The sequence below is a fragment of the Aythya ferina genome, assembly GCF_964211825.1.
Source record: "Aythya ferina genome assembly, chromosome: 13".
NCBI classification, from domain to species: domain Eukaryota; kingdom Metazoa; phylum Chordata; class Aves; order Anseriformes; family Anatidae; genus Aythya; species Aythya ferina.
In genome coordinates this window covers 7,397,198-7,416,529 of record NC_140311.1, presented here as the reverse complement: position 1 = coordinate 7,416,529, position 19,332 = coordinate 7,397,198, and the positions used below count along the sequence as shown (strand labels likewise).

Sequence of the window (19,332 nt, the reverse complement as noted above, 5' to 3'; positions counted from 1 at the left end):
TTTCTCAAGACTTAATGGTAATTTTGCAACAGAAAATGGAATGATTCAGAGAAAGGGCTTGAGAAGATCTCTGGGGTGATAGTATTGATTTTACAAACACACTGCAATCCTGTTGCTATTTTTAACTGCCTGTCTCAGCTGTAAAAGGAAAAAATATCAGAAGATGCAGAAAATGTGAACAGGAAGTAATGTCAAATGAACCCTGGGGATTGCTCAGAAAGGAAATGAGTCAGGCAGTTGCTAAGTGAAGGCCGTTGCTTACTTACAGAGGAATTAAAAGAGTTAAAAGGGTGCCTTATGAAATTCCCAATCAAAGTTTTCTGCACAAAATGCAGATGGCATGAGAGTGCACTGAGAATAAACCTGTCTGGTTCAAACCGCTGAATGCCTTGAGGTTTGCCTTGTGCTAGCAGAGGTAAAATGGACAGCCAACCGCAGGCACGGGCAGGAGGCAGAAGCCACAGGACAAAGCCCTTTGTACCCAGGGCAAACACTGGCCATGTGAGCGCTGCTGTAACCATGGTCTGGCCGCTGCAGGAGGGGAAGGAAGCCCCCCTGCTGGCCAGCCCCTGGACCCCAGGTGTGATGGCAAGTGAGGGCTGAGGTACTGTTTGAGAACAAGCTGTCCTGGCCTTCACCCATCCTAAAACAGGGCACCATCTTCCTTTTCTCCCTTTGCAGATCACTTGTCTGGAGGTATGTCTGGTGGGAAAAGACAGGTGTAGCTCATTTTTCAGCAGAGGAGTAACTGGGATCTGGTAGCAGTTTGTGTGGTGCACACCGCCTACATGAGAGGTGCACCAAAATCCCCAGCTTCTTCAGGGAAGGCCCCAGAGCAATGTTTCCATCGATCAGGCTAAACCTCTGCATGAGTGTTTTGCCTTGTCACCAGATGCAAGCAGTTGACTAGCTGGAACAGAGAGAAAACATTAACTCTTCCTCCCGCTCACATTTAATATGCAAATTTAATGGATAGAATGCATTTCTCTTTGGTAAGAGACTAAGTAAGAAGACTCCTGGCATTGCACAGTAATAGGAAAAAACAAACCAAACCAAAACAAAAACAACAACCAAACCAAACCAAACCAACCAACCAGCCAACCAACCAAAAAACAAACCAAACCAAAACAAAACTAGGAATAAATCATAGCCTGCAAGACACATTAAAGAGAAGGGCTATCGCCCCTTAGCAAGTCAGGCCATCCTGGGAAAACCAAGTGCTGATGGCACAGTGTGGTGTGCTGCCAGCTACACATCCTCATGTGTTGGGCCCCTGACTGCACCACCAGGGCTAAATCCTGGTCTAAAGTAAGCAGGAATTTATACCCACTGACATGAGATATGAATCTCACCTCGTATGTTTAATTGCAAAGCTTTTGCAGGGTTTTGGTTAACATTTAGTGAAAATGTTATGATCACTTTAAGACATTCCTCGGCCACAGGAATGAGAAAAGCAGCAGTGATGTGACACACTGAATTCAGGCTGTGGAAAAAATCTTGGCTATGACACTTATCTATTTGAGTTTCTGCGTCATCTGCACTTTCCTAGCAGAATAGCTTGCATAGCTCAGGCTGCTCTGGCTCCCCAGCTGGGTGCAGTGGGGTGCACCCCTTGCAAAAGTGCTCTCTCCTCCTATTGCTGCAGATCAGCCCTGCTGTTCCTCGGATGGGTTACAGTGTGCCGCAAGCCGTGCTTAGCAACCTTTTTAGTCTCTCAGGCTCATACATTAAGCAGCAACACGGAGCTGACAGGGATGCAGCCTGTGCCTCGTTCAGCATGTGCCAGGTTGGCACAAGTCACCTTCCACAGGGCAGCTGCTCTCATGCTGCTGCGAGCCCCGAGGAAACAAGCTCATGTCACTCTTGGGGAAGCAATGAATTGAGAGCAAAATTCACACTCTGTTTCTTGCAATTCTACCTTTTCTTTTAAATGCTGTTTTGGAAAAATAAGCAGCGTTCGTCTCCTTTTTATGCTGCTTTCACTCTTGCTTCAATGACGGCATTTTCTTAGCAGGAGCCACCTGCTGTAAGCCCAGGAAAAGGCCCATCGGCAGAACTTGCGTGGGGCAACAGTGACATCCAGTGGTCCCCAGTCAGCCCAGAATCTGCAAACATCTGCAAGTATCAATCAGCCAGGGTTCAGCTCCTTGTGGCGAGTGAACTGGGTCCCCACTGAAGTCAGTGGCTGTCACTTCTGGCACAGAGTCAGGATTTCACCCTCTGCTGTTAGCACCTTGCGCGCCTTGGCATGGCTGTAACGTGATTACTGCTTTAACAAGGGAAGGACGAGAAGTTGGTTAGAGTAAAACGTAAGTGCAATTCCATGAAACTATTTCCTCCTGTGTGTCACAAATACCTCATAAAATGAAAGCTGCATCTGCAGTTTACCTGCATAGCTATTATGGTATGTGATTGTAGGCCTTTCTGCTGTTTATTGTGTATATTTACTGGGCTCACCTACTGGGAGGTCTAGTGAGGCTGAACCGTTAGTCTAAGGACCCCACTCTTCACGTTTCTCGAGGTGAAGTTTAAAGTCACAGAGTTCTGCAGGAAGGCATCTTGGGATGTACTTAATGAAATTACTCTTGCAGCAGAAAGAATCACTGCTTTTCCCTAGTGAGGTAGGCTGGAAATGGGATTTTAGTGGGGAAAACCAAAGAAGCCAAGGGAAGTGAGGAACATCCCCTCTACCTCAACAAGTCCAAAGCCCTGTGGTCTGCTCTTAGGTTCAGTCTGTGCACATGTGTCTGCAGCATCCACTTGTCTGGGTGGGCAGGGGGCAGCTAAGGCACAACTGGTTCCATTGAGGACAGCTAAATGCACTAAAGCACTGCAGGGTGGTGCAGACCGATGTGACAAATGTGGAAGATTTTATCAGAGTCCCCGTGAGGGACTTGCACTAGTCTTTTGCATGGTCTAGGGTTTTATAAATGTTGTAAATTAGCTTGTGCAGAGCAAGGCATCTGAGTTACTGCTTTCAGAGCAGACCAGGTGTCTTCAATCATACTCTGTTGTGGAGACAGGATGGTTTAAACAGGTCATTTCTGGAATATTTTATTTATTTATTTCAGTTATGTTTTGCTACAGATCTGTCTCTCCTCTTATAAAATCCCACTACAGCCACTCACATCTACCTCTGTTTTTCTTCTCTTTCATTGCTTAAATGTCCCACAAGGTGAGTCTAACACAATATTAACTGCTCTGGCCATTCTGGTCCTGTTTTAAATTCTCATCATGTCAAATGATTTTCAAGGCAATTTTCATAATCCACAGTTCCAGAGAACTAAGAGTCAGTACTGATAATAAAATCAGTTATGAGATTAACACTGCAATTTATGTAAGCCTTCATGCTGCAGTCATCCAAGGCCATTAAGCAAGGGAGTGGAGCATGGGTGTGTTGCATAGAAGTGGCATTTTCCATCCCAGCATTAAGAGACTATGTGTTGTGGTTGTAATAGCAATAGCAGTGGACTGGACCAATGAGCCACCTCGTAGGTGCTGCTGAGAGCTTCAGGGGTCGTGTAGAAGATTCTCTGTTAAAGTTGCTGGAAGAAATGTTGGTGAGGCTTGATCCTTGGGGCTAACACAACATTTGTGGCAGGTGAAAGGCCAAGGCTGAGCCACTCCGGCTGTCAGGAACCTCACATGAGCCCTTTACTCAGTGCAGACAGCTGTGCCCAGTGCTCCAGCTGTAACATGTGGTGAGTAAAGTGATTGTACCTCTTAGCAGTTGCATGCAATGAGATTGATGCAAGTGAACAAACACCTGGTGTGTATTTTGCCCAGTGGGGGATGCACAGATGTGTATTTTGCCCAGGAAGGTCTGCCAAAACAGTAGTGCTGTCTCATGGTGGCAGTAAAAGAAAGTCACAGTGGTCCTGTTGAGTGTCATGTTCTGGAAGTTCATCACATAGAAGGGCAATGTGAGGTGATGGCAGAGGAGACTGCAATAAACAAGGTGCAAGATGTTTGCTGATGGCTAGTTTCTTTCATTGGTAATCATCCAGGGGAGAGTGGGATTTTCACTTTATTAAAAATTTTACTATTTCTTGTATAGAAACATAACCAAGAAAGAAAGAGGAAAACGTGTTTCAGAACATGTTATTTTGGGTCACAAAATATTTGTCCCATTTTTAATTTTAAAATATGTATTTTTAAAAATTAAAAACAAATGTAGAAAAATTTTGAATTTTTTTCTTCTAAAAATACCTGGGATATTTTGACAGAATCAAAAATATATGTCATTCTTGAATCAGCCTGCAGCAAAGGACCTGAATAACTCCAAAAGTTTGATTGTATTAAAGTAATACTTCTTGAATGCCTAGAACTTCATAAGGATTTTACCCAGACTTCTAATGTACCTACTATGGGATTTAATAAATCATGATCAAAAAGCTTTTCTCATAGCTTTGAAATAAAAAAGGAATGGAAAAAAAATCATTTTGTGCTAAAAACCAATTTTATCCTAACAGTTTGCACAGAGTAGCTGTTAGCTACCTCCGAAAACAAAAAAAGCACCAAAAAAACAAACCCAATTGTAATATTTACATCCTTCAAAGTTTTTGAAAGATTAACACACTGCTAATCTTTTCCTTCCCACCCTTATTTAGTGATCTAATCTAATCCTTCACAATAAAGTTTGAAAGATTGCAGTTTATGACCAAGCGTGTTATTTACAGACCATATTTCTGCTGTTGCCATGTGCTGAAGGGCAGCGTCCAGAGGTCAGCCCCAGTCAGCTGCTGCCCTGTGAACAAACCCCATCCAGCACAGTGCTGAGCTGCTTCTTCACGCACACCAGAGCCCCATTGCCAGCACAGGGAGGTCTGTGGTCTAGGAATGAATACTGGCTCAACTGATGGGTATGTATTTTTGGCCTTAACTCTTGTTTAGTGGTGCATTATCCCAGGGGAACTGTGCATACATGGGGGTGTCTGTTGACAGGAAAATAAGGAGGATATTTGCCTTCAACTTTCAATCAGTGACAACTGATGTAAATAACAAAAGCTAAGGAAATGCAAAAATAACCTCTCATTTTGCGTATTTTAGTTTAGGGACCAAATGTAAATGCACAGTGATGTGAAGAAAACTCAGTCCAGCTGAGATCTAAGCATTCTCTAAACAATCTTAACTGATGGTCAGTGCAGTACTGAGGTGTTCTGAAGAGGAAGCCTTTTAGTTAAAAAATATTCAAGAAGGTTTCAGAAGGATGGCAGCCAATGAGGCCAGAAGGTTTGACAGGAATTGTAGGCAGCTGTTAAAGGCACAAGGATATGAATCTTTTTGTTTTGCTTTATAATAAATATGTCTGGTTGAAAAACATCCTGAAGAGTCATCCACCCACATTCTTCATCCAAAGAATCAAAGATTCCCAGCTCAAAGGCTATGAGATGTAATTATAGTAAGAAGAGGTTTGGGAAAGCTGAAAAGTCACCATAGCAACCTCCTGGCAAAAATCTTCGCACATCCAAAGTAAAGCAAAACTCCTTTTTATCTGAACGGCCACAGTGAGTTTGAAAGTGTTCTGTGTTCATGGCCATTTTCTGTTTCTGTTCATGTCATTGTACTTCTTATTCAGAGAGCATTGTTTTCTGCTCTGAGTCCTGAGTGTTCTCTTCTAAAGACTCCCAGGACAGTTTTGATCAGAAATTGATGTGGGATGCTGATTATGAAATCAGGCTTTGCCTGTGACTTAGTGTTAAAGAGGAGGTGCCCCCACTTGGGTTTTCTGGATCCCTTGCAATAATCTCTAGCAAAGTTAATAAACAACTTGTGTTGAATAATTAAAAACACTAAACTGAAGACAAAACAGGAAACAGAAAGAAGAAGATGGAGAAAGGGGAGAAAGGGGACAGTGAGGCCTTCTCAATAATTGCTCTGGGGTTGCAGTAGGAACTCCTTCCATACCATGATACTGTAATGCTGGTTTAACAGGTATAGAAAAAGGATGACTTCTAAAGCACCCATCCTTGAACAGTCCTGCTCTGTCCCATGCTTGAAGAATGGCTTTCCATGCAAGAGTTTATGTAAATACCTGAAAAAAAGACATTTGCAATGTGGATTTGAAGAGGCAAGTAGTTCGTGCCTAGTAATTTCAGTGATTATGCTCTGCCCATAAAAGAAACAGAGCAAAACCTCCCACTGAGGCTGGTGGATAAAGGTGTGTGGGTGCTCTGCAGCAGCTGCTGACCATGAGCAGGTCTGTGCTGCTGCGCAGGGAGAAGGCAGTGCAGAAGGGGAGTCCCTGGGCCATGGGACAGTTTGGCTAAGTGGTGCTGTAGTGGTCTTTAGAGGAGAAACTTCCAGTCTGGAATGCTTATATAAGGGTATACAAGAGGAGGAGACAGATTTGTCAAGAAAAAGGTGAAGACAGAGGACTGGATTGTTTAGGAGAGCGGAAGAGAGGGACACTTCCATCCTGTTTAGAGACTAGACTATCTAGAGGAGCAGGATGAACTGCAGCATTAAGCAGCCTTGGGAAGTTCAGGCTTTCTCTGGTTCCTCTCATCTCCCTACTCAGATCCAGTTAGAGAGCTGAACTGCTGGGAGCCACTGCCAAAACATTTAAGATCACACACGGTGCTGCAGGAGACAGGGGCAAACCCTCCAGGGTCCTGAGCAAACCATTTCCTTCCTCCAGAGCTAACTCCCTGAACTCAAGACAACCTCAAGGTAGCTGAAGTGACAGCCATGTGGGACTCTCCTTTCCTGGTGCTTCTCATTCCTCACTTTCACCACATGAAATATTTCTCAGTAGCAAGCAGCAGTTAAGTTGATCTTTACATTACAGTGTTACCCACTACAAACAGCTAGAGAGCTGTTGTAGGGAAACTGAAACTAATGCCCTTTACTGCAGCCACTCTTGAACCAGGAACAAGGGAAACACTTCATCTGTTCCTTTCTAATTTGTATTTTATAATGCTACATGTTCTGGACTTTGCTCTGGACTAAACTGAATACAACCTGGGAAGTATCACATATTGGAAGCATAGTGATTTTTTTCTTAAACGTTATTGCAAAAGTAAGCGAATCATTGCTGGAATGATAATGGAGAAGGTTGGGAGGAGAGATTTGTTGTCACAGCAGGTTTTCCAGTACCTAAGGAATGAAGTTTCAGAATGGAAGTCACTTGTTTTTCATTGCCTGACCCACTGAAAACATCACAACGTCCCACCTGATTTTCTCTTCATGTTTCTCTTTACCTATGTTTTGGCATCTGCCAGAAGAAGCAGTGTGGAGGACTTGGTAAAAATCTACCTTGATTTCTGTGCTACGCAGGGAGGTGAGTGTTTGAGCAGCACCTTTTTAAAGACTGATGTTTTTAGGAGAAAGTATGAATCACCTGAAATATGTAGGAACTTCTGTTTAGTTACCACAGGCTGGGAGCATAATGATTTATTTCTTAAATGTTATTGCAAAAGTCACTGTCACAGCACTAAATGGAAAGCTGGATGAAATTTCTTAACTTTCTGTAAATGTTGTAAAGTGCAGCTTTAAAAGGAAACTTAGAAAGTGGTTATTAACTCTTTCTCTCTCTCTTTTTTTTTTTTTTAAATAATAATTTTCTAATGTTTATTGTGCACATCGGGACACAAAAGAACAATTTCCATTTTGTCAGTGGTCAGACTGTAGTAACCCTTAGTGGAAAGCCCCAGGTATGGGTTGCATTTGATGTTAAGCCAGGTGACTTCTCTGGGTGGAGCTTGGCCAATTTAGACGATCTGAGGACAAAGTCCTTCCCTTACAGATGTTTTTTATACATATGAGTTGAAGATCTAATCCAGTGTAGTCCTAAACCAATACAAGCCCTGGCATTTGACCCCAGTGAAGTGAGTAGAGAAAGCATACCACCATGGGGGAGAGTGCAGGATGCCAGCACTGAGTCTGGGATGCTCAGAAATCTAGGCTGCTTGTCCATTCACTTGCTCTGGTTTAACTACAGTTGTCTTTGACTTCAGTCAAACTGAAGTACAAAACAGGACAAACTTCATCCAGCTTAGAGAGGCATCTTTCCATTTTGCTTTAAGTGCTCAGTGTATGTTTATATTCTTGAGCAAGTCTTTCCCCAATTACCAGTGTGTTCCCAGGGCTTAATTAATTTGATGAAAGCTTTTTTGTAGACAAAGGCCAACAGTGAGAAAACAGTTTGTCTGACTGTGCTGTCTGTGTGCAGTCTTGCATCCTGCTTTTCTTCATGCCTCTTGCCCTGGCTGCTGCCCCCTGATCCCCCATCTCACCAGAATCTGTGGCACAGAGCCATGGATGAGCACTTCAGGCTTTACTTTGCTGGCAGGATTTTCTCTTCATGTTGTCCCAACACTTGTAGGATCTTCACCAATTCAGACATTGACTCCTTCGTCAGAGCAGATTGAAACCAGATAGCAGGTTTGCAGAGTTGTTATGGTTGGACAAAACATGCACTGACAGCATGATAGCCTAGACCTCATCTCTTTAAGAAACTAGCAGAAACCAGAGGGTTATATAGCTGTTACCCCCACTGAGATTACTGATGTAGTGACTCTGCTCAGTCACAGGGAGTGAGGCCTTCTGGGCTTATGTGCTGCAAATGCCATTTCAGCAACCTGCAGAAAGCAGACTGAATTTCTCAGCCAAGCATGTGGTAAGTGTGTAAGTGTTAACATCTTTCTTTCAGAACATGCCTAAAGAATGAAGATGTTCACGTGTAGACCTGGACAGCCCCCTTCTGACAAGGCTTTTTGCATCTTGACGGTTGCTGCTGGATTTTTCCTTCTTGCAGGTAATTCCCCTCAGGATTAGCCATAGGAATGGTGCTGTCAGGTGCCCATTGCTGCTGGCAGAGGCTCGCAGCATACCCCACAGCCCAGGAAGTGTGTGCTGTTCCCTTGGTTTGTCCAAACACAGTACATATATAGAAGTCTGTCTTTTTTTTCTTGTTCTGCCCCAGTGCAAGAGTTACCCTTGCCCTGGACCTCTCGCTGCTAACTCCAGCTGGGGCTGGGGTCCTTGCCTAGTATGCATCCCTAAGTACATGCTGGCCTGCAGACTTACAGGTCTGGGCAAGATACAATACCCTCTTCTGGTTCAGTCTGGGCCACAGATGAGTCAGTGCAAATGAGAAAATATGAAAAGGTGTGAAATGTCAAGTTTCTGTTGCATCACAAGAGTTGTTCATGTTTGGAGGTAAAAAGCCTTGAAGTTTTGTCATTATTCACCTGTAAAATAGGAACTGTGCATTTAGTTGCTTCTTGGTGTTCTGGGAAAAACATGAAGCTACAGGCAGAACCAAATTCCCCCATAATAATTCAGGTGCTGAGTCAACCATGGTAAGCTGTGCTTCACACATTCAGCACCCTCTCACTCAACCATAGATCTCCAAAGACCAATAATTAGTTTTTTTTTTTTTTTTTTTTTTTTTTTTCCCTTCTTTAATTTTACTTGAGAAGAATGCAGAACACACAGATAATTTGTGTTTCTAAAATGCACCCTGTTGCACTGGGGTCACTTCCAGCACACAGTGCAGTTGGGGAAAAAAATTAGCTCTTTCCAGATAAAGCCCCCATAATAAAAAGACTGCACTTATGTTTAGATCTTGCCAAGTGTACCCACTTTCTCTCAGCTTTGGATAGAGGCTCCTAATATGTCTGCTGTAGGACATCAGAAGGGCTGACACCTAAAAGGCCTATCTGTCAGCCTGTCTCCGGTAGAGTACAATGGTACTCTGGTCAACTGTGGGATGGGTGCCAGCTCTGCCAGTCATACATCCCGTAATGATTCCCTTCTCTTTGGCCAGCCCATGAGGCCTGGCTTCTTACTCTTTTGATCCCTGATCTGAGGTGGCTGTTTTATGGCCGTTACAACTGCTGCTCTGCTACTCTGCAGAGCTGCATTACTAAAGTGCAGTGGGGTCGCATGCAGACAAGTTTCTCTCTGTGAGTGGGGGGCTGTGGCTGGTGTTACTCAGGGAGGTTCTGGCCTTTCTCAGCAAAACTTGTATGAGTAGGTTGTAAAGATATAACTAGATAATTAAAAAATAAGCAAGTCCAGAAAAAAAAAAAAAAAAGCTGTCCAGACCAATTTTCTAGAGCCTGAGAGAAGGACCATTCTGATTATTTTTATTATTAGCAGAAACCCTAACCTAAAGGCTAAAAGTCAGGGGTCTGATATGTCACTTGGGAGCCAAACATGCAAACAGGTCTTCTCCCGGAGCATGCCAGGCCAATGCCTTTACATTGAACACCCATGCAGGTGTTGGACTATGTGGACCTGAATTCTGTATTTGGTAGGTCTTGAGGGCCTCAGCATTTCCTTTGGAGAATTAAACTCATCTTCTCTTTACTGGTAGTGTGGGTGTTCTCAAAATTAAATTTCAAAACCAGCAGAAACCAGAAATAGATTAAACTTTTAATTTTCTTTTTTTGTTTAATTGACTTTCAGTGAAGTAACCTGAATGAGGTCATATTGCAGCTTTTTCTTTGAAGTGACACTTCATTTTCCTTCATTACCCTCTTTCCTGATGCTTTTTCTTCTTACAGAAACATGTTCTCTGCGTGGAGAAAGACTGGATTTACTGGGAAGGAATGAAAAGTACGCATCTCTGATCAACCACAGTGTTCCTAAGCTATGTCAGTTCACTGTGTGCGTTGATCTAAACCGGACTGCTAACACAAGCTCTTGGGCAGCATTTTCCTATGACACTAACAACACATCCACTGACATAAATGACTTAGAGCTTGGTCTCTCTGGAGAAAACAAGCAGTTGAGAGTATATCTTTTTGGCACCAGTCGAAACATTGGGATTGATTTAGCCCTTTTCACGTGGTATAGCGTGTGCTTCTTATGGGACAACAGAACACAACTGCTGAAGGTCTACTGTAATGGTTATCTCATACATAATGAAAGCATAGACAGCACTGAGTGCCTGAAGCCCAGTGGAAGTCTGGTGCTGGGTCACCTACATAAAAAAAAGGATGGATTTATTGTACAAGTAAGCAACAGTTTCATTGGAAGCTTGTACTACTTCCAAATGTGGGACACTGTGATGCATCAGGAAGAGTTACAGGCCTGTGCTGAGGGCAATATTGTCAGCTGGAAGGAAGAGTACTGGGACTTCCGCATTCCTCTAATTACTGACCATCGCCTGCGCTGTGGTGAGTCTCTGCAACAGTTTCTTTCCTTGGGGCTTGTGTGTTGCTGAGGATCCTGCAATTCAGAGACTGGGAAACCCTCCACTGCTCAGGACAATAAACAGGAGTTATCTTATATCCTGTGTTACTGCTGTGGGCCTGAGACCAGGAGTGCTCAGGGCTAGCCTTTTGTATGGCTTTCCCCACTCACACCGCACAGGCTCTTCTTGGAGCAGATATAGAGGTTGTGGATGGGGGAAAGCTGGCAGAGCCAGGATCTGCCACCAGATTCCCTTGGAGGATGCTGGCAGGTGGCATGATTTAGATGAACCTTCTTGTGGTTTGTTGTTCTGCTGGGGTACCAACCTGCTACTCAGCTGGCCTGGCACTGAGTGATATAGGTTGAACTCAGAAGCTTTCTTCCAATATGTTTAATGATATTTAACTACAGCCATTAGTTAGATGATAGCAATCACTTTTCCACAAGGCTTCTGTCTGTTCTCTGCCCTAGATGGGCATTGCTCCATTGAAAAACACTCTTAGTAGTGTTTGGTGTTATCTCACCATTCAGTCCTGATGTCTGTGTGTACTAAACAGCAATTAAATTACACAGGATTGAACTAGAGGTCTGAGACTGACTGCTTGACCGACTCATTTACGTAAAGCTTGTGACTGACTAATTTACGTAAAGCTAATGACATGCCATGATACTTAGGAGCTCAACAATAACAGGATATGCATCTTTACTAGCTCTCTGAAGATGGTGGTTTCACAGGGAGTGCAGAGGCACAGTCAGAAGTAATTGCTCAGTTTTGGTGCCCAGTTTGAGAATCTGAGAAGCCTTCCACCAGAGAGTGCTTCTCTGTCAAGCACAGCACCTGCAAACTTCACCTCATCTCCCTGTACACTTTTGCATCTCCTGCTCCAGGTTACATCAAACTGGGTCCCAAGGAAATGAGTAGAACAGGAAACAAACAACTGCTTCTGAAACATTTGTTCAGAGGGATTTCCCCCACCTCTCATTACACACCCCTTTGCTCTGCAGCGAAGAAAAGAGGCACAAATAACAACTGCTGTAAATCACAACCTTCCCATCTGTCTCTTGGCTCCTTGCCCCATTGCCTTTATCCAGGAGGTCCTGTTTCTGCACTGCCTGTTGCCTGAGCTATTTCCTCACTTGTCACTGACTGCGGGGTCGTGAGGGAGAAGGAAGGCTCAGTACATTTCCCTTTTCCAATTAACACCACTGTTGCCTTTGCCCTTGGGCCCATTTGCACTGTGAGAAAGGTGTGTGCTTGATTTGGCAAGGAGCTGTGAGAGGTTTAGTCATGTTTGCCGATGAAAACTTCAAGAAGTGTAGCACCTAAAATCAAAGGCTCCCCTCAGTGTTCCTGGACTTCGATTGTTCAAAACAGTAACTTGGATGAATTTGAGCAGATTTTTAGTGAGACAAGATATATTGGAGAGAGGCTTTCAGTGGACGGAGCATTGTTTTCCTCTAAAGTACTCCCAAGAACCAACTGATTTCCTCCAGTTAGGATTCTCCAATGCAGCCTGAGTGGCACATTCAGTCTGGAAAATGTTAGTCCAAATATTCAAAGGTTATCAGCAAGAGGAAAGCTAAAAGGCACCGAGGCTAGTCTTGCCTATGGTGCCATGTGCCTCTGGGTAGGTGTTTCACATGGGGACAAGGGATGCTAGAATCTGGCTTTTTCCAAGGAACAAAAGTTAGATGACTATCATAAAGTCCCAGTTGTAAAGGTGTTCATAACATTCAGTAGTGTATGAGAATCTGTCTTGTGTCAGCTCTTGGCAAGACCTTTGCTTCCACTATAAATCTACTGCTTACTTTAATTAGCTGAAATTCATGAGCTAGCTGTTTCACAGAGACTAACTGGCGATATAATAGATAGAGATATCAGTGAGTGGTACAAACAGTCCTGTGTGATAAAATACATACCAAGATTTCAGTCTTACGGGGGAAGCTGCACTTGGATCTAGTTTGTCCATATGGGACCATAACTACTGAGTCTATGCTAGAACATCTGAAGTACACATGTACAAAATAGTTGTGGCAAAGTGTTGCTTTGTAATGAAATGTCATGGTGAAGTGCCATTTCAGTGCTAATGACATGACTCAAATAGTTATGTCCTATGACAATTACTAGCTGTGAAGTTTTTTTGTTTGTTTGTTTGTTTGTATTTCTTTCTCATATTTATATACTCTGTATACCTGGGAATTGCTTTAGTTGTCAGGGCTTGATTTGATTTAACAATAGACAGTTCATGCAGTTGTGCTGAGAAGCTGTGCAGCCTGCTCTGTTTTGGGAATCCTACATTAATTTTGGAAAGACAAGGCACATTTAGGCAAAATGAATGAAACTGTTCATACAAATATAGAAGGAAACAGCCTTGAAAGGGTGTGTTGACTTTTTTAAGTGATATAATTATCGTAGCAATTGCATTGGCTTTACTTGGTACAAGGAGTAAAGTTATTTTCTTCCTTTTTTTTTCCCTCTCCCCCCCCCTCGGAGTTCTTGAAGATGATTCTTTACTTTTCCAGCTCAGCTGGGCCTTTGCTAAGTAATAAAAGCATAGAAGTAATAGTGTGCGTTCTTATTCTCTGACTCAGTCTTCATCTTTTCCTCCCCCTACCTCACCCACACACTGATTTCTAATTTTCTTCTTAATTTTAAATAATCTGGGAGAAGAATTAATATACAATGTATGAAAATTACTGCTAGTAATACAAAATTATGTTTATTACAGTTCGCTTATACATTGATCTAATTTTTACTGCTTCTTTTACTGGAAACAAAGCATATTTGTAGGATACCAAGTAAACCATTTATTACATTATCAAATAAAAATCCAGAACTGGAACTTCAGGAATGGTGTTGGTACACTATTTTTCTAGCTTTAAATCTCATCTGTCATCACTTCTTAGCCCTTAGTTCGTGAAGGGAATTACATACATATTAATTAAAGCAAATGAAATTACAGGATGCAGGTGGCTAGTCCCACACCTGCCTGCTGGTAATGATCCTTGACATGTGAGAATAAACAGATTTTTTTTCTCCAGGTGATAATGAGAAAGAGAGAAAGAAAGAAATTTGAATCTGTGAAGTTGTAATTATGCTTCATTTGTTAGGAGATGAAAACTGCTTTGTGAGTCCTGATTAAAATGGATTTGGGTTTTGTTTGGCCATTTCTGTATTTTTTTAATTTTTTTTCCCCAGCAGATTTTTTCTGATTCATCCTGACTGACACTGGGTGATATCATACATCACCCCTAAGGCAATGGTTTTTGAAAACAGAACAGAGCCTGCAATCACACAGCTCTATGCAGGCTCCTGTCTGGAGAGAATCTACAGCACTGTGATAGTCAGGAGGATAAACTGAACCTCAGGTTTACAAATAGTTTGGCTTATGACTTGATAAATCATAGCTTAATGTCATGTCTGTATTCCTATAAGGAAAGAAAAAAGATTTTTTTCCAAGGATAGGGCATGTCTGCACAGCACCATCCCTTCTGCATTCTCATCACACTTCCTATCTGTCAGGAATTCTTATAGCAAGACGCTCATTTTCTTCCACTGTTTCTGACAGCTTGAAGTCAGGGACGAATTATTTGTAGTGTCGTACTGGGGCTCAGGGAGCCCACATCTGCAGCTTCACGTCACAGGAAGGCATATAGGTTTCCACTAGAAGTTTAAACCCTGGGATTAGAGTCACATGGGATGCATGGATCCCAGGCCCTCCACAGCCCCACAGGTCAGGTACCTGCAGTTTTACTCTGTGCTCTCACAGGGGTGAGTGCTGTGAGAATAGGGAGTGGTTGGTGTGCATGGGTGCTGGAGGATAAAGCACAAGTCTCCAGTTTCAGGTCCTTGTGTTTTCTTTAAAGAATTGTTTTCTGTTGCCTCTAGTTTTTTGTTTGTTTAATTTCTGGTTTCTTGTTTTCTGCATATGTATGCAAACAGTGTTAGTGGATATCGGTAGGAGGTCTGTATGTTGAATATCTAGGTCTGTCTTGCAGCTCAATGATTCAAGCCTGCAGATCTTTCCCAAATCAAGAATCAGCAGACAGCCATTATTTCAGATTAGGTGTCTGACTGACTGCAAGCTGCTGATTTGAAATGGCAATGTGACAGCTTGGTCCTGGAGTTGCATTTTGCTGGAAGAGTGAAGCAGAGGAGTGAACTAATTCTCCTGTTTCCAATGGGTTAAGGACCATGGGAGAAGATAGCTTGTGTATTGTGCCTGTTCAGTGGGGTGTTTTGGCTTCAGGTGTCTTTTCAACCTCAAAAAATAATTTGAGCTATTTAGGATAAAAACAGTAGACTATTACTTCAAGCGCTTAACAGCCTCTGTTTCTGTTATTGTCCATGGATGTGTTGCTCTTGATTTAAATAGGTCAGAGATGGGCTGTTATTTTTTTAAGCAGGGGTGATTCTTACCTTGAACTCCATTAGAGAAAACAATGTTTGATGAAGCATAGCCTTATGCTACTTATTTCCAAGCACTCCTTATTCATACATATTTGGCTTTGTATTCATGTGTTAAGTTTATTTCTCTTAGTCAGAACTATATTGTCATGTCTCTGACAGTCATGTGAATGAAGAAAAAACACAAATCACCAGCATAGCAAGGAAACTGTATCTCTAGAACAAAATGTTGTGATCACGCCTTTCTTTCATCACCGAGGCCTGTAATGTTACACGGTGATTCGGTTCATTGCAATTTTCTGTAGTACGTGTGAGCAAACATCACCCATTTTGTCCCTGTCTGTCTGATGATGTGGCAGATTGCATGTGAAATGCAAAAATCCTATCTGGTTTGACAAGGTGATTCACTTCAAGGAAAATTAGCTAGGAACAAATTCTCAGAATTCTTTACTTTGAAAATATACAGGCAGGATGGCTGGCATTTATAATGGGAATCCTTATGCCAGGTTATCATTAAATAAAAGTCCATGAATGTCAATGTCTGTTTCAATTTCATTACTTTATGTTAACCCTTTAGCATTCTGTGTTTGGCACATGGGTTTTCCTGAAGAACAGCACAGACTATTCAAACAAGAAGGGAAGAGCAAGAGAGCTGCTCTTCAACATAAACAGTGGAGAAATTAAAAACAAAACAAAACCATGCACAGATGTATTTTCCCCCTTTGCCTTTGCTTTACACTTCAGAGGTCCGCAGAATAACAACAGTTCGTGACAATGACCTTTGCCCAAGGACTGTCTTGCTCCTATGAACTATGTTAATTCTTGCTCTTTGTGCCATTGTGGATTCTTAGGCCTTTCAATATTTTTTTCAGCTGGTTCAAGTGAAGCATCATCAACAACGGCTCCTACGTTGCCACCATTATCTCCGACCAATAGTGCCAATGTTACCATTGCACGTAAGTACTTTCCTAAACAAGACTGTTTTAAGTGCTGACCTGGTCATCACTGACACTGGCTGACGCCATACACATGACAGTTTAAGACTTGGTCTCATGTTTAAGCTATTGCTGCTTGGCAAGGTGTTGTATGTCAGCAAATCTTTCTATCTCTTCTTATGCATTCTTAGTATGTGGTAAAAGCAAAGCTAGTGCACCCTCAAGTAATAAAATCAGATCAGCTGAAGTGCCTTTGCTTGTTAAATTGTGATAACTTGGCCATGACTTTGGGCCCGTAGAGTCCTTAAATTCCTAGCAACACAGTAGTAATCTAGACTTAGACTCTTGGAGGGTAGAATTTCCTAAAGAGTCTTCATGAATTTGGGAATGGAAAGCATAGCCATGGCTAAAGGGAGGGGCAGTGCAGGTATCCTTCTGTGCAAACTATAGGGTTCATCTCACTTCTGTTCTCTTATTACAGTCAGCTTCTATAACGTTGACATGAACTTTTATCTTTTCTACAAAACTGAGAGAGCTCCTGATTACTATGATGCAAGGAAGCTTATAGAAAACTGGGTGAGTAGCTTTCTTTTCTCATTCTCTTTTATTTCTAGAAAGTATCAGATGATGAGGACAGCTGGTACAGAATGCAAATTTATGGAAGAACACAAAAATAAGTATCCATGTAACAATATTGTGGCGTTTCATAATCATGTTATCCAACGCATTTTTAACAGGATAAAATTAAATTCAGAAAGAAGGGAAAAGTGTTGACATTTTGCAAATATTTTTAGACCTTTTCATTGGAATTTAGAATTTTGATGACAATTTAAATTTACAAGCAGGTTTAGATAAAACACTGATAAACAAGTTAATAAAAAAATTATCATTTTCTTTCCAGTTTAATATCATATTCACTGGAGGAGAATTTGTTGTGACGAACTTTAAAATCAGGTAAGCCTCTTGCTGTATAGTGATGTCACGTTGACACTATGTCCTTTGAGAGAAATAGCAGCCATGTTCCAAATACCCATATAACATATGACCAGTCCTGTGACAGTGGTGTAAATCAGTCCCCCAGATCTATACAACTGTGATCATTTGTAGCACCCACATTTTGTTTATGAGGCTCACTTCACCTGAAAATATATATCCTACCTAATGCAAGGCAAGTATCTGCTGCCAAACTAAGAACTCATCTTTGGCCATATAAATTGGCTCATGATGAAGATGAAGCCTTTACTGCCTCTGTGGTATGTGAGCAATGAGTCATGTGGGCTGATGTATCTCGTGTGCCATCATGGCAATTCAAAGTGTGTAGAAATTGGTATTTGTGGGAGACAGAAAGGAGGGCAGAGTGCTGGTATCTGCAGAATTCACATTAGTACTGCTGAACCCCTGTTTCAGTGATAACATGTGAGTGCAAGAGAAATTGAGGGTCACATCCATTCATAGAGCAAGCATCACAGACCTGTATGGGCTGTCCAGGTTGGATAAGTAGGCACACACTGGTTCTTATCATGGCAGGGTCTAATGAAAGTACAGTACAGTTCCAAAACCCTGCTCAGAAACAAAGGCATTTTGCCCAAGACTCTAGTTATGTACCTTTCAAACCAATTAATCTGTATTTATAGCCAAACTGTGAGCAACTAAGAGGGATAGTTAGTCACTGTTTCATAAAGGTGTCATTTGTATAGTCTTTGAGTTTTATCATTTTATGCATATTTGTCTTCCTACGTTCTTCTCTGACGTCTGCAATTACTGCTTGCTTTACAAATGACAACAATACAATAACATATGGTACTATTTATGTGAGGTGAATCTGAGTCTGAAAACTGTAAGAAAAGAAATATCAAATGAAATAGACTAGCTAAAGACAGGGTTACCTGTGGATCTTCATCCCCCATGTAGAAGGGATGTTGCTTAAAAATCTCCAAGGAATTAACAGAGAAATTATTTGTGAAGTGTGTGGAAGAGTTAAACTTAAAGAAATATGAAACATGATACAATCAATTTGTACACTGATACAGGCTTTTATTATTGAATAATTGACCTTTCAAGATAAGATGTTGTAGGCATATGGAATAAGCTTAGAATACTTTCAAAGATGCTTCAGAAAGTAGATCTTGAACTGGATCCCTCCTGTCTCTGCTGTGCAGGACAGGATTGGTTGGACAATGTCAGAGATGCCATGGTCTGGTGGCATGGGGAGCAGGGTGGGAGTTGTAACCCCACAGTTGTGCATCCAGTTCTGGAAGAGGAGGAGGTTTCTGTCTGAGTGCATATCTGTTACAGTGTTTGTTGTTGGAGATTTATGCAGATACATCTATGCTGAATTCAAGATGAATTCTCTGCTGCAAGATCTGTCTCATTGTGGTCACAAGATATTTTTAGGTGATAGCATAATGGAACATGTTATATCCATATGCTTAATATCAACTAATTATTTTATTCTGGTTTGCTTGCAGGGCTAATTCTCCACAAAGCAGTGTCTATAAGATGACTCAAGTATGTAACTTGTTATTTTCTAATATTAAAATTTACTTTCTCTTATCTTTTTACAGAGGATATAGTAGTTGTATGGTCTAAATGCTGATACTATTGTGTTACATAGAAAGTATTAAATATAATGTATCCCACGTAAGTAATTGGGCTGAAGAATCACTGTGTCTCAATAAATATTGAAATGGTCTTCATAAGACCAAGGCAGGATGTGTTCAGCATTATTTTCAAGCAGTCTACCTTGGAATAGCCTTCTGATGAGCAAGCTTACTGCGCACTGCAAGATATAGATCTACCCTGCTTTCTGTATGAATTAGCGTCCATGCACTGTGACGTTCTATT

The 19,332-nt window shown here is 41.8% G+C and overlaps 1 protein-coding gene across 4 annotated transcripts in view; it reads left to right on the top strand.

Annotated features, from left to right (window-relative positions):
• Positions 1–3,807: 3,807 nt before the first annotated feature.
• The window catches only part of ADGRG4 (adhesion G protein-coupled receptor G4), a 32,900-nt gene continuing 17,375 nt past the window's right edge, over positions 3,808–19,332 (top strand). Inside the window, exons 1-9 of one of the 4 annotated variants that reach the window (XM_084534270.1) lie at positions 3,808–3,958; positions 4,680–4,862; positions 7,224–7,282; positions 8,654–8,758; positions 10,515–11,129; positions 16,426–16,509; positions 16,970–17,064; positions 17,390–17,442; positions 18,957–18,996. In XM_084534270.1, coding sequence (XP_084390396.1) covers positions 8,668–8,758; positions 10,515–11,129; positions 16,426–16,509; positions 16,970–17,064; positions 17,390–17,442; positions 18,957–18,996 — 978 coding nt within the window. In that variant the 5' untranslated portion in view covers positions 3,808–3,958; positions 4,680–4,862; positions 7,224–7,282; positions 8,654–8,667. Of the gene's footprint in view, positions 3,959–4,679; positions 4,863–7,223; positions 7,283–8,653; positions 8,759–10,514; positions 11,130–16,425; positions 16,510–16,969; positions 17,065–17,389; positions 17,443–18,956; positions 19,008–19,332 lie in introns of those variants that run through there. The other 3 variants (XM_084534272.1, XM_084534271.1, XM_084534273.1) reach the window with 3 other exon arrangements.